Raw genomic sequence first — 14,329 nt, 5'->3', positions numbered from 1 at the left:
GAATGTGTTATAATTAAATAATTATTCAGTAATTTAAACAGAGATATTGGGAGTTTGGGCTCTGTACATGACGATGGTCTAATCTAACACACGTTAGCTGGTTCAGATGAACTATTGAATGTTTAAATCTAATTTTAAGCATTTTGAAAATATATGAAAGGAAAAATTCTAAAAGAATTCTTTAAGCATCCTGAGGAGTGTACGGTTGGCTCGACATGCTCATGACCTGAAATACAAACATATATCTATATACATTTTAGAATATTTTAATTTATTTACATTTTTCTTATCCGTTTAAGAGAATTTGTCACAGTTCTTGCTGATAAACAAGTTGAACATGGACAGATGATTATTCTTTCCTGTGAGGCAAACACAACATATGTAACAGTCTCATGGGAAAAGCAAGGCCAAAAATTGATTTGTGTTGAGGGCAAGCACAAAGTGAGAACAATTGGTATAAATTGTGTCTTGGAAATATCAAACGCTGTGGAGGGTGATGAAGGAAAATACACCGTAACTCTGAGCAACAGTTCAGGTTCCACCTCATGCTCTGCACTTGTGAGAATCAGTAAGTAACAGAAGTCATTACTACATGAAATGATATTAGTTAACTAGAGTAATGCTAATAATAACTATATAATGAGTGATCTTAATTATACAGGCTTAAAAATTATACATTTACATCATTTGGCAGACGCCCTTATCCAGTCGAGCAGTAGATCTGAAGGTGCAAGGTGCAGTGTGAGGAGTGATGAGGGCTTTGAGGTAGGAGAGAGCTGGTCCATTTTTGTCTATGTAAGCAAGCATCAGTGTTTTGAATCTAACTGAAGCCAGTGGAGGGATCGGAGCAGCAGGGTGTAATGTAAGACGGTGAGATGTAAGTGCAGTCGGAGCAGAAGTGAAGGTCCTGCAGATTTCCTCAATCTTCTCATGCTAGAAAGAAGCAAAGGCTTCTGCAGTCAGGGAGGATGAAGCAGGTAGAGCTGAGGGGTTTCTTTCTTTTCTTTGTAGAAGGATGTCTTGGCAGAAGTCACATCTGAGGAGAACTCGGCCAGGATTGTTTCAGCAAGAGTCAAGATCTGCATCAAGTTGTGATTTCTTCCACTTTCTCTTGGATGAGTTTAGCTCTCTTCAATTGTTGCACAACACATCTGAAAGCCAAGGAGCAGAACAAGGAGTTTTCTTTGGTTTAGTGTACAAAGGGCAGAGAAGGTCCGTGGTTGAGGAAAGAGAGGAGAGGAAAGTGTCTGTGGCTGAGTCCAAGGGTACTGAGGAAAATGAGTATCAGGAAGAGAAGAAAGATTGCCGGAAGCTACAGAAGAAGGGGAGACAGAGTGGATTTTGAGTTGGGTAAAAGAGTGGGGGTGAGAGTTAGTTTTAGGTAGGATAGGGAGAGTGATGGTGAAGGATACCAGGTTATGATCACTTGGTAGTGGGATAGCAGTCATGTCTGTAACTGGGAAAGGATGGGTGAACTACAGCTTGATCAATATTCCAACTCCTTCACTTTTGTCTTCTTTAGCCATTCTAATGTTGATTTGATCATTGCCCTGCTTATTGACCCAATTCCCACCCAGATTAAGTGGCTGGACAGATGGATAAATCCTCCATGCATCACCAGGTTTAATAATTGGTATGAGGGGTTTTTGGTGATATGCATTGTTTGGTTTATGCCAAACTTGGTGAGGACAATGCAGTTAATATTAAAGGCACTAATAAATAAAGGAGTGCATAATTTCTTTTTACAATGCACCTCCTAAGAATGGGAATATACAGTTAGTGAAGTTATATACATACTAATTTTAATATTAATTCATAGCATGTTAATATTGTATTGTTTTTACAGTTATAAAAGAATGGAGGAAAGTGGAATGGAAGTAAGTTCACAAACATGTTTTGGTTATATGCAAAGTACATTTATACATAAAGATCTTAGACGATGGCACATGAACAGTGGATTGCACAAATGTTTAAATAGTTAAATATGAATATTAAATAGGTAAATATAAAATATAATAATTTAATTATTAAATATAAATATGCTGGAATCACATTTTTTCTTCAGACAAGAGAGAATGTTAAAGTCTCTCAAGACATTTAAAATTTGTAATAAAGTCAAAGAGCTCCGATTCCTCCTCTGTGGACCAGTTGGAGCAGGAAAGTCCAGAACCATAAACACCATCAGATCCATTTTTGAAGGCCATCAGTTTATCGACTGTCTGGCTGCTGCAGGATCAACAATGAGTTATACTCTATACGTGAGTCTATATTACGCAGTCCTATGTGCGTGACTTCATTTCACTTTGTACGCATGAGACAGTTATCTAGTTAAACTTTAACATGGTTTTCTGTAACATTACAGTATGAATGATATCAAATCGCAGATGAAGAAGGATCATTTCCTTTTGCCTTCAATGATATGATGGGTATGGAAAAAGACTCTGGAGTCCTCAATGAAGATATCATCAGTGCTTTAAAAGGTCACATTAAAGAGGGTTACCCGGTGTGTGACACTTACACTCTATTGAATTCACATTATAGTAGTTTGCCCTAATCACATCATACATAAATAACAAATGTCACTAGAAATTACTACATGTATAAACAATCTTTATAGAACTCTCTTTTCTTCAGTTCAACTCTGAAACTCCACTGTCTGAAAACAGCCTTTACTACAATAAAAACCCCACCCTGAGTGATCAGATGCACTGCCTGGTGTTCGTCATGCCAGCTGACACAATTTCAACCCAAGACAAAAAGGTTATGCAAAAAATGAAGAGTGTCATGAACGCAGCAAGCAGCATGGGTGAGTCAGTCATGATATTAAAAATATATCTAAATTTATTAAATAAATTTTTTAAATTAAATACATTTAATCAATTCATTTCTTTCCTCTTCATTTGTGTAACAATAAAAACAATTTATTTGGTTGGCAGAAATTTTAACAGTGAAACATAAATCCAATAAACTGATCATTAATCAGACTGCACAAATCCAGCACACTTCTAAGGTTTTACACTGAAATGACTGAATTGTTATGTGTGTGTTTCCTGATTATGTTACAGGAATTCCTCAAGTGGTTTTCATGACAAGAGTAGACCTCGCATGTCCAATACCCAAGGAGAACCTGCAAAATGTCTACAAAAGCAAGAAGATCAAAGACAATGTGAGTCATTTTTACATATTGAAAACTAATATAACTAAAAAATTTGACATCATATGTATATTTTTGTTTGTGTGTGTGTGTGTGTGTGTGTGTGTGTGTGTGTGTGTGTGTGTGTGTGTGTGTGTTTACTGTAGATGCAGAAATGCAGTTATGAACTGGGTGTGACTGTGAACCGTATCTTTCCTGTCATGAACTATCATGAGCAGATCCACATGAATGAAGATATAAACTGCCTGATGCTCGATGCCTTAACAAAGATTATCTACTGGGCTAATGACTATGTGCTCAAAAAGAGTTCACAACAACAATCAAAGTGTGAATAAAGAAAGTTCACATGATAAGTGACAAACAAGTTTTAAAGCTTGTCTAACGAGTTACTCATATATTCATATTAATCCAATAATTAATGCAAATATATTAATGATTACATTTCATTTTGCTTTTTAAGTATATAAAAGATTTTGGTAAAGGATTTTTACTTGATTATAGAATTGATTTGGAATTGTGCATCAGTATCACAGCCTGAATAAAGAGTGTAATGCTTACATGGAGCTTTTCAGACATTTCAGATCTTTTATATTTTGCTCAGTTTCTGTAATGTAATAGGATTTATGTGGATATATTTTCATATATTGAATGTAACATTGATGCATTTTTGTATAAAAACTCTGATGTATTATTATTATTATTATTATTATTAATCTGTAAATAATACTATGCAATGCATACCCATTTTACCAATAAAATGTAAATAATACATGTTAAAATGAAACTTTATAACCCATTAAAAAATAATTAGCTTAAATAATACAACAAACATTTCCTGCTACAGTAAATATACACTTACAGTGAATAAAATGAAATACCGGTGATGGCCACCAGAGAATGTTAGTAAAATTAAATGGTTTCTAACAAACTGAAAACTCGCTTCCAACCTACATTGGCCTAGGCTTCTTTTGCTGGTTACATAAACAGTCACATCTGCGAACATCTCCGCTGTCACGGCTGGCTTTTTGGTACTGCTCGATGCTACTTTGGATTTCCTCGTGTTGAAGTCATTATTTATATATCTTATAAAATACAATGTTATCTAAATACAATATGTGATGCTGAGGTTTTTTTTATATATAAAAAATAAGCTCCTGTTCATGTGCTCTGAACAATAAACAATTTAACACATGATTTTTATTCTGATTATTTGCATTGAGCATATCGCGATATAGAAGTTGTTCTTATGTAGTTATGTACTAATTTAGCATTTTTTGTATGATTATTTGCCATTGAGGCATATCACAATAGAGAGATTAACAATCTGCACGGCACGGATCGATTGACACATGAGATCAATGTAACGTGAGAATGATAAGCTTTTGAATGGCTCTTGCGGAACTTTGATGTCATAGATTGATTTGTCTGTGCAGTGAAATACATTTAAACAGTACGCCTGTTTCATTACGTTCAGGCCGAATACAGATGCCCCTACACCAGGGGCGGTTCTAGTCCTTTTTTAGGGTGGCTTCAGCTCCCCCGTGTGTGATCTCAGCCACCCTAAAACTACAGGTACATCGAGGGGGGTTCCTTGTAGGCATGCCCGGCGATTACAGAGCTCAGGGACAAGTAGCCGTGGATCAATCTTGTTTTTACTATGGTTTCAAAGAAAAATGCTGAATGGATTAACTTCATATGGTATAATCAGCAGCGATTTGTAAAAGCTACTATCCTAGCCTTTCAGGGAATCAAGTAACAATTACAGTACATGCAGTATCCGTAATGGCATTGCAAAATAATTTGGCCATCGACACAATGATAGCACCTGATGATGGATTGTGTAGCCTAATCGGAGATGAATGTTGCTCGGTTATTCTGAATGTTGCTCAGAGATGAACGCATGCAGGGGAAGGAGGCAACCTCACTGTTGCCCTCAAAATTGGAAGACCTGTGCGATGAGCATGTACAGGACACCTACAAACCAGATGCGAAAGGAGAAAGTTGGTTGTACTGGTTGTTCTCAGGAAGTTGGAGGGCCACTCTAACACGAATGGGGACGGTGATGGCAACATTCTTGTTAATATTAATGCTAATTATCTGCTGTGTGATTACCATGGACAGAAAATGGGTAGCTGCCAGGGAGAAACATGTGTATGGACCCTTAAAAAAGGAGGATAATTCAGATCTGGATGACATACACAAAATATCACTTGATGATATTGTATGGGTTCGAGGTGGAGGGACTACAATGGTTCTCCTTAAACACACCCATTTGGAAGAACCTGCAGATCATCACAATTTGTGCAGGGAACAATAGACTGTGGGCTAACCTACCTGTAAAGGTAGAATATCTCTTGGAAGCTATACATGCACAAGGGCAGGGATGCAGCCTAGGGATCAGGATGAAGTGCTAGTAACCTCTCCCCTGTTCCCCACCAAGCCCCTTTACACGTTGCAAAGCCACAAGGAGCAGAAGTACAGCGTTCTAAGAGACGGCATGAAAGTAACATGTCAGGGGTAGATATTTGTATATAGAGTCCGGGTGATGAATACTCCGGGTGATGAATAAAAGCACAAATGCTGGCAAGTTGAGAAATTTTCCCTTTTCAATTGGCAAGTATGAGAGGGATTTTTCGCTCACCTCTGGACTCTTATCTCTGGAGAGTTTAAATGAATGATGCATGATGGTATATATGGTAATTGTAATACCATAAAGTAAGATATGCTTCCCTTGTCCACCCACCGCTTTTGCAGCCACAAAAGGGAGAATTATGTGGGAAATTTTTCTCTAAAATAATGTAAAGGAGAACATGAGGTAAGGAAAAGGTGAAAGAGTGGAAAAAGAACATACATAAGAAAGTTAAACATTATACAGTGCACAGGCCATTAAGCTCATGGAGGTGAAAAGCAAATGTGTCAATAAGTCGACTATGACTCTCCATATCCTTAGTATAAAGAGTGATGATATCAGTGAGAAGGTCAGCAACAGGGGAAGGAATAGGAATAGGAATGGTGGCTTCACTCAAAAGTTGCTCAACCCATGTAGAGATTGAAGCTGGATAACAACACATAGGTTCATAGCGCCTTAGTAAGCATGAACAGACTCTGGCTACTTAGTTAATGAGTAAACTGATGGCTACTGCACTAAAAATATTCTAAGAAACAGAACAATGGAAGAACAAAATTAAATCATATAAGAAAAAGTGCTGATGAGCACCAAGCTTACAAAGTTCAAGAAGTTTATACATACCCATGGCAAAATGTGAGTTGTGTTGAAGAAGAAGCTCAGAGATGAGAATAAAGACTAAAATGGGGGCATATCAGATCTGTATGTAAGGTTACTGTAACCAGCAGTATTTTGGTGCAAGTAACGTCTACTGGACAAACTTGTATCCCTGGTACCAGCTGGTTGATTGCTGTCTATACAACTGTCAATAAACTTTGTGAGTTTGGCTGATGATTTCTTATTTAAATTTGAACTTAGAATTTTATAGTCAGATTGCAGTTATATTGTTATAATGAATTATAACACATTATTATTATTTACTGTGTAACTATATCCTGTTATTATTTTTTGTTAATTGCCTTTAATACTTTGATTTTTTTTAATACAAATGTTTATTCAGCCCTGCTGAGTTTTTCCCAGAGCTTTCAACTAAATGCCAAAATGCCACATGAAATAAGCTGCATGCCTCCACATGTTTAGTTATCAGGCTTGGTCTGATCTTAGACACACTGCAGGTAAATAAGCACTAAAATTTATGAAGATAAACCAGAAGGTTTTTATTATTAAGGGAAATCAAAATACAAACCCACATGGCCCTGTGTGAAAATGTGTCTGTATTTTGTTTTCCCTTAATAATAAAAACCTTCATTTAAAAGCTGCATGTTGTGTTTACTCATGTTATCTTTGACAAATATTCAAATTTGTTTGATGATCTGAAACATTAAAGTGTGAAAAATGTGCAAAAAAAATAATAATGAAAAAATCAGGAAGGGGGCTAACACTTTTCCACACCACTGTATATATAAATATATAAATAAAATATATATAAAGATATAAAACCTCTCCTTAGTGCCACCCAGGACAATGATAAAACAGCAGGAAAGAAAAAATAACAACATGAGAACAATGTTTATGATTATGGTTACCACGGTTACTGTGCAGGGAATTCAAGACAAGCATAAGCATGCAGATTCAGAATTACAATAGCATAAAAGTTTCAATTATTCAAGCTATAAAAAACTGCCAGATACATTTCACTTTCGTTCTCTCAATAACGCTCCCCTTCCCCTCTGCAGCAAACAGCAAAACAGGAAGAAGGGTCAGCAGTCGAGAGGAAGACGAGCTGAGCTGCACATTTAGAACCGCAGCCAGAGAAACACACACAGACCTTAAATCTCACTCGGAGCTTCACACAAGGTAAGTGTTCATAAGTGTCTTTAATTACAGGTACAACCTAGTACTGTGGGACACATTTACTAATTTTTGATTTGCTGCGTGACTGTTTTCATTCTCCACAGGGCTGCAGTATCTAATACCAATATGTTTAAGAATATAGGCTTATACCTGGGATTAACTTCAATTAAACCTGGTATGTAAACACAAACTGAAACATTTCATTCAACACGGTCTAATGTTAATTTAGGGTCTGAAATATATCAGAAATTTACCACAGTGACTCTGGAACTGGTGCATTCTTGCAGAATAACTTGTTAAATATAATTCTGAATGTGTTATAATTAAATAATTAAAAAGAGATATCGGGAGTTTGGGCTCTGTACATGACGATGGCCTAATCTAACACACGTTAGCTGGTTCAGATGAACTAACGAATGTTTAAATCTAATTTTATGCATTTTGAAAATATATGAAAGGAAAAATACTAAAACAATTCTTTAAGCATCCTGAGGAGTGTACGGTTGGCTCGACATGCTCATGACCTGAAATACAAACATATATCTACATACATTTTATAATATTTGAATTTAATTACATTTTTCTTATCTGTTTAACAGAATTTGTCACAGTTCTGGCTGAGAAACAAGTTGAACATGGACAGACGATTATTCTTTCCTGTAAGGCAAACACAGAAGATGTAACAGTCTCATGGGAAAAGCATGACCAAAAATTGCGTTGTGTTGAGGGCAAGCACAAAGTGAGAACAATTGGTACAAATTGTGTCTTGGAAATTTCAAACGCTGTGGAGGGTGATGAAGGAAAATACACTGTAACCCTGAGCAACAGTTCAGGTTCCACTTCATGCTCTGCATTTGTGAGAATCAGTAAGTAACAGAATTCATTATTACATGAAATATCAGTTAACTAGAGTAATGCTAATAATAACAACTATTCCTAATCAGACAAATACATAGCAATGACTATATAATGGTGAAAATCGTACAGGTTTAAAACATTTCAGCGGTAATAAATAAAGGAGGGCGTAATTTCTTTTTACAATGCACCTCCTAAGAATGGGAATATACTGTTAGTGAAGTTATATACATACTAATATTAATATTAATATTAATCCATAGCATGTTAATATTGTATTGTTTTTACAGTTATAAAAGAATGGAGGAAAGTGGACTGGAAGTAAGTTCACAAACATGTTTTGGTTATGTGCAAAGTACCATTATCCATAAAGATCTTAGATGATGGCACATACGCAGTGGATTGTACAAATATAAAAAAATTAAATATGAACAATTATAATAATGTAATTATTAAATATAAATATTTTTTCTTCAGACAAGAGAGAATGTTAAAGTCTCTCAAGACATTTCAAATTTGTAATGAAGTTCAAGAGCTCCGATTCCTTGTCTGTGGACCAGTTGGAGCAGGAAAGTCCAGCACCATAAACACCATCAGGTCCATTTTTGAAGGCCGTCAGTTTATCAACTGTCTGGCTGCTTCAGGATCAACAACGAGTCATACTCTACACGTGAGTCTATATTATGTAGTCCTACATGTGTGTGACTTCCTTTCACTTTGTATGCATGAAACAGTTATCTAGTTAAACTTTAACATGGTTTTCTGTAACTTTACAGTATGAACGATTTGAATTTGCAAATGAAGAAGGATCATTTCCTTTTGCCTTCAATGATATAATGGGTGCGGAAAAAGACTCTGGAGTCCTCAATGAAGATATCATCAGTGCTTTAAAAGGTTACATTAAGGAGGGTTACCCGGTGTGTAACACTTACAATCTGTTGAATTCACATTACAGTAATTTGCCCTAATCAAATCATACGTCTTTATTGATCCCTCTTTTCTTCAGTTCAACCCTCAAACTCCACTGTCTGAAAGCAGCCCTTACTACAATAAAAACCCCACCCTGAGTGATCAGATGCACTGCCTGGTGTTCGTCATGCCAGCTGACAAAATTTCAACCCAAGACGAAAGGTTTAACCAAAAAATGAAGAGTGTCATGAAAGCAGCAAGCAGCATGGGTGAGTCATTCATAATATTTAAAATATATTTAAATTTATTAAATATATGTTTTGTAATGAATTGCATATAATCAATTCATTCCATTCCCCTTCATTTGTGTAACAATAAAAATAAAACAGCACTATTAAAATTTTGACTGCTCTGATACTCTGACTCACATGATTCTCATTTCTACATTGAGACCAAAACCTCGCTCTCCATAATAGCATAACTGGATCGTATTACATGTACAAAACATATGAATTAAGATTGTCTGCAGTTTAGAATACCTAGAAACATTTGAACTGGAAAAAATTCATTTGGGTTGGTAGAAATTTTAGTACAGAAACATAAAACCAATAAACTAATCATTAATCAGACTGCACAAATCCAGCACACTTCTAAGGTTTTACACTGAAATGACTAAATTGTTATGTGTGTGTTTTTTGATTATGTTACAGGAATACCTCAAGTGGTTTTCATGACAAGAGTAGACCTCGCATGTCCAATACCCAAGGAGAACCTGCAAAATGTCTACAAAAGCAGGAAGATCAAAGATAATGTGAGTAATTTATCACATTGAAAACTGCAGTTTCCTAATTACAAATTGTGACATCATATGTATATTTGTGTGTGTGTGTGTGTGTGTGTGTGTGTGTGTGTGTGTGTGTGTGTGTGTGTGTGTGTGTGTGTGTGTGTGTGTTTGTGTTTATCCAGATGGAGAAATGCAGTAATGAACTTGGTGTGACTGTGAACCGTATCTTTCCTGTCTTGAACTATCATGAGCAGAGCCACATGAATGAAGCTATAAACTGCCTGATGCTCGATGCCTTAACACAGATTATCTACTGGGCTAATGACTATGTGCTCAAAAAGAGATCACAAAAATAATCAACCTGTGAATAAAGAAAGTTCACATGATAAGTGACAAACAATTTTAAAGCTTGTCTAATGAGTTACTCAGATATTCATATTAATCCAATAATTATTGCAAATATTTTAATGATTACATTTCATTTTGCTTTTTAAGTATATAAGAGTTTAGATTTTTACTTGAATACAGAATTGATTTGGAATTGTGCATCAGTATCACAGCCTGAATAAAGAGTGTAATGCTAACATGGAGCTTTTCAGACATTTCAGATCTTTTATATTTAGCTCAGTTTCTGTAATGTGATAGGATTTATGTGGATATATTTTCATATATTGAATGTTACATTTTATCTGTTTTTAATTTTAAAAATTCTTATGTATCATTATCAATGTGTGAATAAAACTATACAATGCATACCCATGTAAGTTTGATCAAATTTTTACCAATAAAATGTATATATTACATAATGAAAATGCACATTACAAAATAATTAGCTTAAACAATACAAAGGATGCAACAAACATTTCCTGCTACAGTAAATATACACTTACAGTAAATAAAATGAAATACCGGTGATGGCCACCAGAGAATGTTAGTAAAATTAAATGGTTTCTAACAAACTTCAAAAATAATTTCAATGAACTGACAGATTTTAAAAAGGTCTTTGATTGATTTGATTGTCACAAATGTGTGGATTGAATATGAAAACAGAAAAAAAAAATTATTTCAACATTAATCATCAAACAAATTCAAGAAAACTCAGAGTCACAAAACCCAAACGCCGAGTTCTATTAGTTATATTAATCAGATTTCATTAGTTATATTATGAGGTGTATCATTTGTTATTACTAAGGGATCATTTCACCAACCTCTCGATCAAGTCACAGTAGTTGTTGAGTTTTAACTCTTCAAGCAGACTTTACAGAGTGTCTTGTTTTTCTCTGGTCAGCACACATTCAAACTTTTGGTTGTATAACAGGGGGTCACGTCCAGGAGGAATGTATATGAGATCAGATTTAAAGGCCAACGTCATTGACGCTATGCTGTGCATTTCCTTCAATGCAAATGGACAATTATTATTATTTACTGTGTATATATATATCCCAATATAATTATTATCCTGATAAATCCTATTCTGACCTACGGAAAACTGCATTGCAAACATTCACTGTTCATAAAACCCTCTGCGTTAGGAACTTGGGTGTCCTTTATGACTACAACCTTAACTTCGACAAACAGATTAATGCTGTGGTAAAATCCAGCGTTTTCCATCTCCAACAGATTTCCAAAGTAAAATCATTTTTATCCCAAAGTGATTTCCAAACATTGATCCATGCAGTCATTATATCACGTCTAGAATACTGCAACTCTCTTTATTATGGTGTCTCCCAATCTTCTCTCTCTCTCTCGATTACAGTTCGTTCAAAATTCAGCAGCTAGACTTCTCACTAAGATGTGCAAACATGAGTCAGTTACTCCCATCTTATTAGCCTTACATTGGCTTCTCATCAAATTTAGAGTTGATTTTAAAATTTTACTTTATATTTACATTTACAGCATTTGGCAGATGCCCTTATCCAGAGCGACGTACATAAGTGCTTATATCTCTAACATTGAATACATTAATGCTGGTTCACTAGGTTACATACTTAAGGTACCATGAATTTAAAACATTTGTTCAAAGTTACAATGAAAAAGTGAAAATAGCCAGTGACTCAGCTGTCCGGACCTCTAGGGGAAGTTCGTTCCACCACCTTGGTGCCAGAACAGAGAAGAGCCTTGTAGTATACTTGCCTCTTACCCTGAGAAATGGTGGAACCAGTCGAGCAGTGCTGGTAGATCGGAGGTTGCTGGGTGCAGTGCGAGGAATGATGAGGGCTTTGAGGTAAGAGGGAGCTGGTCCATTTTTGGCTTTGTAGGCCAGCATCAGTGTTTTGAATCTGATGCATGCAGCTACCGGAAGCCAGTGGAGGGATCGCAGCAGCTGGGTGGTATGCAAGAACTTTGGCAGGTTGAAAACAAGCCGGGCAGCTGCATTTTGGATCATTTGCAGAGGAAGGATTGCGTTCATAGATAGACCTGCCAGCAGTCTATTGCAGTAATCCTGTCTAGAAATGACAAGAGACTGAACAAGTACCTGAGCAGTCTGTGTGGACAAAAATGGCCGAAACCTTCTAATGTTGTAGAGAGGGAACCGACATGAGCGAGTCACATTAGCAAAATGAGAGGAAAAGGACAGTTGATTGTCCATGGTTACCCCAAGGTTGCGAGCTTTGGCTGAAGGGGAGATCAGATTGTTGTGCAAGGATATAGCAAGATCATGACCCTGGGATGAATCACCTGGGATGAACAGCAGTTCAGTTTTGCTAGGATTGAGCTTTAACTGATGATCAGTCATCCATGATGAAATAAGTATAAGTATATACTTAATAAGTATACAGCTGCTTTATCCTCTGCTTTCTCTCACTCACCACGAGAAACAGGCAGCAGTGGTGGTACAGGTTTATTGTTGTCAAAGAAATGGTGCTTTACACCTCTCCTCTTCTCTCATTTAACCATCTCTTCCTTTGAATTCCATGCCATTTCAGTTACCTCTCCAATCAACCTTGTTATCATTGTTGTCTACCGCCCTCCTGGTCCCCTAGGAGACTTCCTGGAAGAAATGGACTCACTGCTTAGTGCTTTCCCTTCTGATAGCGCCCCCCTGACGGTGCTTGGTGACTTCAACCTCCCCTCTGACAAGCTACATTCTTCTTCCCTCCTGTCTCTTCTCGACTCATTCACCCTCACACTCAACAGCTACATCCCCACACACAAAGGAGGCAATGTCCTGGACCTGGTCTTCACCCGTCCTTCTCCAGCTACAGACCTGACTGCTACCCCTCTACACGTCTCTGATCATCACCTGGTATCCTTCACCATCACTCTACCTATCCTACCTAAAACTACCTCTCACCCCCTCGCTCTTACCTGCCGCAACCTTCACTCTGTCTCCCCTTCATCTGTAGCTTCTGGCACACTTTCTTCTCTTCCTGATCCTGAATCTTTTTCCTCACTACCCTTGGACTCAGCCACAGATACTTTCCTCTCATCTCTTTCCTCAACTATGGACTTCCTCTGCCCTATGTTCACTAAACCCAAGAAAACTTCTTGTTCTGCTCCTTGGCTTTCAGATGTACTGTGCAACAATCGAAGAGAGCTAAGATCATCAGAGAGAAAGTGGAAGAAATCACAACTTGATGCAGATCTTGATTTTTACCGAACACTTCTTGTCAAGTTCTCCACAGATGTGACTGCTGCCAAGACTTCCTTCTACAAGGAAAAGCTTGAAGCTTCCTCACATGACCCTGGGAAATTCCACAACATCATCTCTTCTCTGCTCAACCCCCTGGCTCCACCTTCTTCATCCTCCCTGACTGCAGAAGCCTTTGCTTCTTTCTACCAGGAGAAGATTGAGGAAATCTGCTGGACCTTCACTTCAGCCACGACTCCACTTAAATCTCCGAGTATGCATTCCCCTACACCTTTGTTGTCACATTTCTCAACTGTGACAGCAGAAGAGATTTTACAACTCATCCAGTCCTGTAATCCTACCACCTGCCCATTGGATCCGCTCCCTACCAGTATGCTCTAGACCATCTTGCAAGACTTTTTGCCCTTCATTTACACTATCGTCAATAGATCCATAGCATCTGGTCAGGTACCAACTACTTTCAAGAGAGCAAGGGTTATTCCCATCCTAAAGAAACCTGCTCTGGATACATCAGACATCAGTAACTACAGACCGGTATCACTTCTCTCATTTCTTACAAAAATTCTTGAACGCATTGTCTATAATCAACTGTCTGTCTATCTCTCACAGAACAAC

General features: G+C 37.0%; 2 protein-coding genes across 3 annotated transcripts in view; both read left to right on the top strand.

The window, feature by feature from the left end:
* The first annotated feature begins 539 nt into the window (after positions 1-539).
* LOC125141471 (interferon-induced protein 44-like) lies at positions 540-4,287 on the top strand. The gene is made up of 5 exons (XM_047815101.1): positions 540-568; positions 1,847-1,877; positions 2,635-2,806; positions 3,066-3,166; positions 3,301-4,287. The coding sequence occupies exons 1-5, from the start codon at positions 546-548 to the stop codon at positions 3,487-3,489; spliced, it is 516 nt and encodes a 171-aa protein (XP_047671057.1). The 5' UTR covers positions 540-545; the 3' UTR covers positions 3,490-4,287.
* A 3,042-nt stretch (positions 4,288-7,329) lies between these two features.
* LOC125141467 (interferon-induced protein 44-like) overlaps positions 7,330-14,329 on the top strand; it is a 19,179-nt gene continuing 12,179 nt past the window's right edge. Inside the window, exons 1-9 of one of the 2 annotated variants that reach the window (XM_047815089.1) lie at positions 7,330-7,577; positions 7,679-7,749; positions 8,174-8,440; positions 8,720-8,750; positions 8,907-9,099; positions 9,206-9,346; positions 9,436-9,607; positions 10,049-10,149; positions 10,305-10,875. In XM_047815089.1, the coding sequence (XP_047671045.1) occupies positions 7,345-7,577; positions 7,679-7,749; positions 8,174-8,440; positions 8,720-8,750; positions 8,907-9,099; positions 9,206-9,346; positions 9,436-9,607; positions 10,049-10,149; positions 10,305-10,478 (1,383 nt within the window). In that variant the 5' untranslated portion in view covers positions 7,330-7,344 and the 3' untranslated portion in view covers positions 10,479-10,875. Of the gene's footprint in view, positions 7,578-7,678; positions 7,750-8,173; positions 8,441-8,719; positions 8,751-8,906; positions 9,100-9,205; positions 9,347-9,435; positions 9,608-10,048; positions 10,150-10,304; positions 10,876-14,329 lie in introns of those variants that run through there. The other variant, XM_047815088.1, reaches the window with a different exon arrangement.

The sequence above is a fragment of the Tachysurus fulvidraco genome, chromosome 6, assembly GCF_022655615.1.
Source record: "Tachysurus fulvidraco isolate hzauxx_2018 chromosome 6, HZAU_PFXX_2.0, whole genome shotgun sequence".
In the NCBI taxonomy this organism is placed as follows: Eukaryota; Metazoa; Chordata; class Actinopteri; order Siluriformes; family Bagridae; genus Tachysurus; species Tachysurus fulvidraco.
Note: the sequence above shows the minus strand (reverse complement) of the source record. Positions and strands in the feature narration are given on the sequence as shown.

Coding starts and splice junctions, on each gene's coding strand:
- LOC125141471 (XM_047815101.1), top strand. CDS start 546: ATGCTCTGCACTTGTGAGAATCA. Junction 569..1,846: donor CTCTGCACTTGTGAGAATCA/GTAAGTAACAGA, acceptor TTGTTTTTACAG/TTATAAAAGAATGGAGGAAA. Junction 1,878..2,634: donor TGGAGGAAAGTGGAATGGAA/GTAAGTTCACAA, acceptor TCTTTTCTTCAG/TTCAACTCTGAAACTCCACT.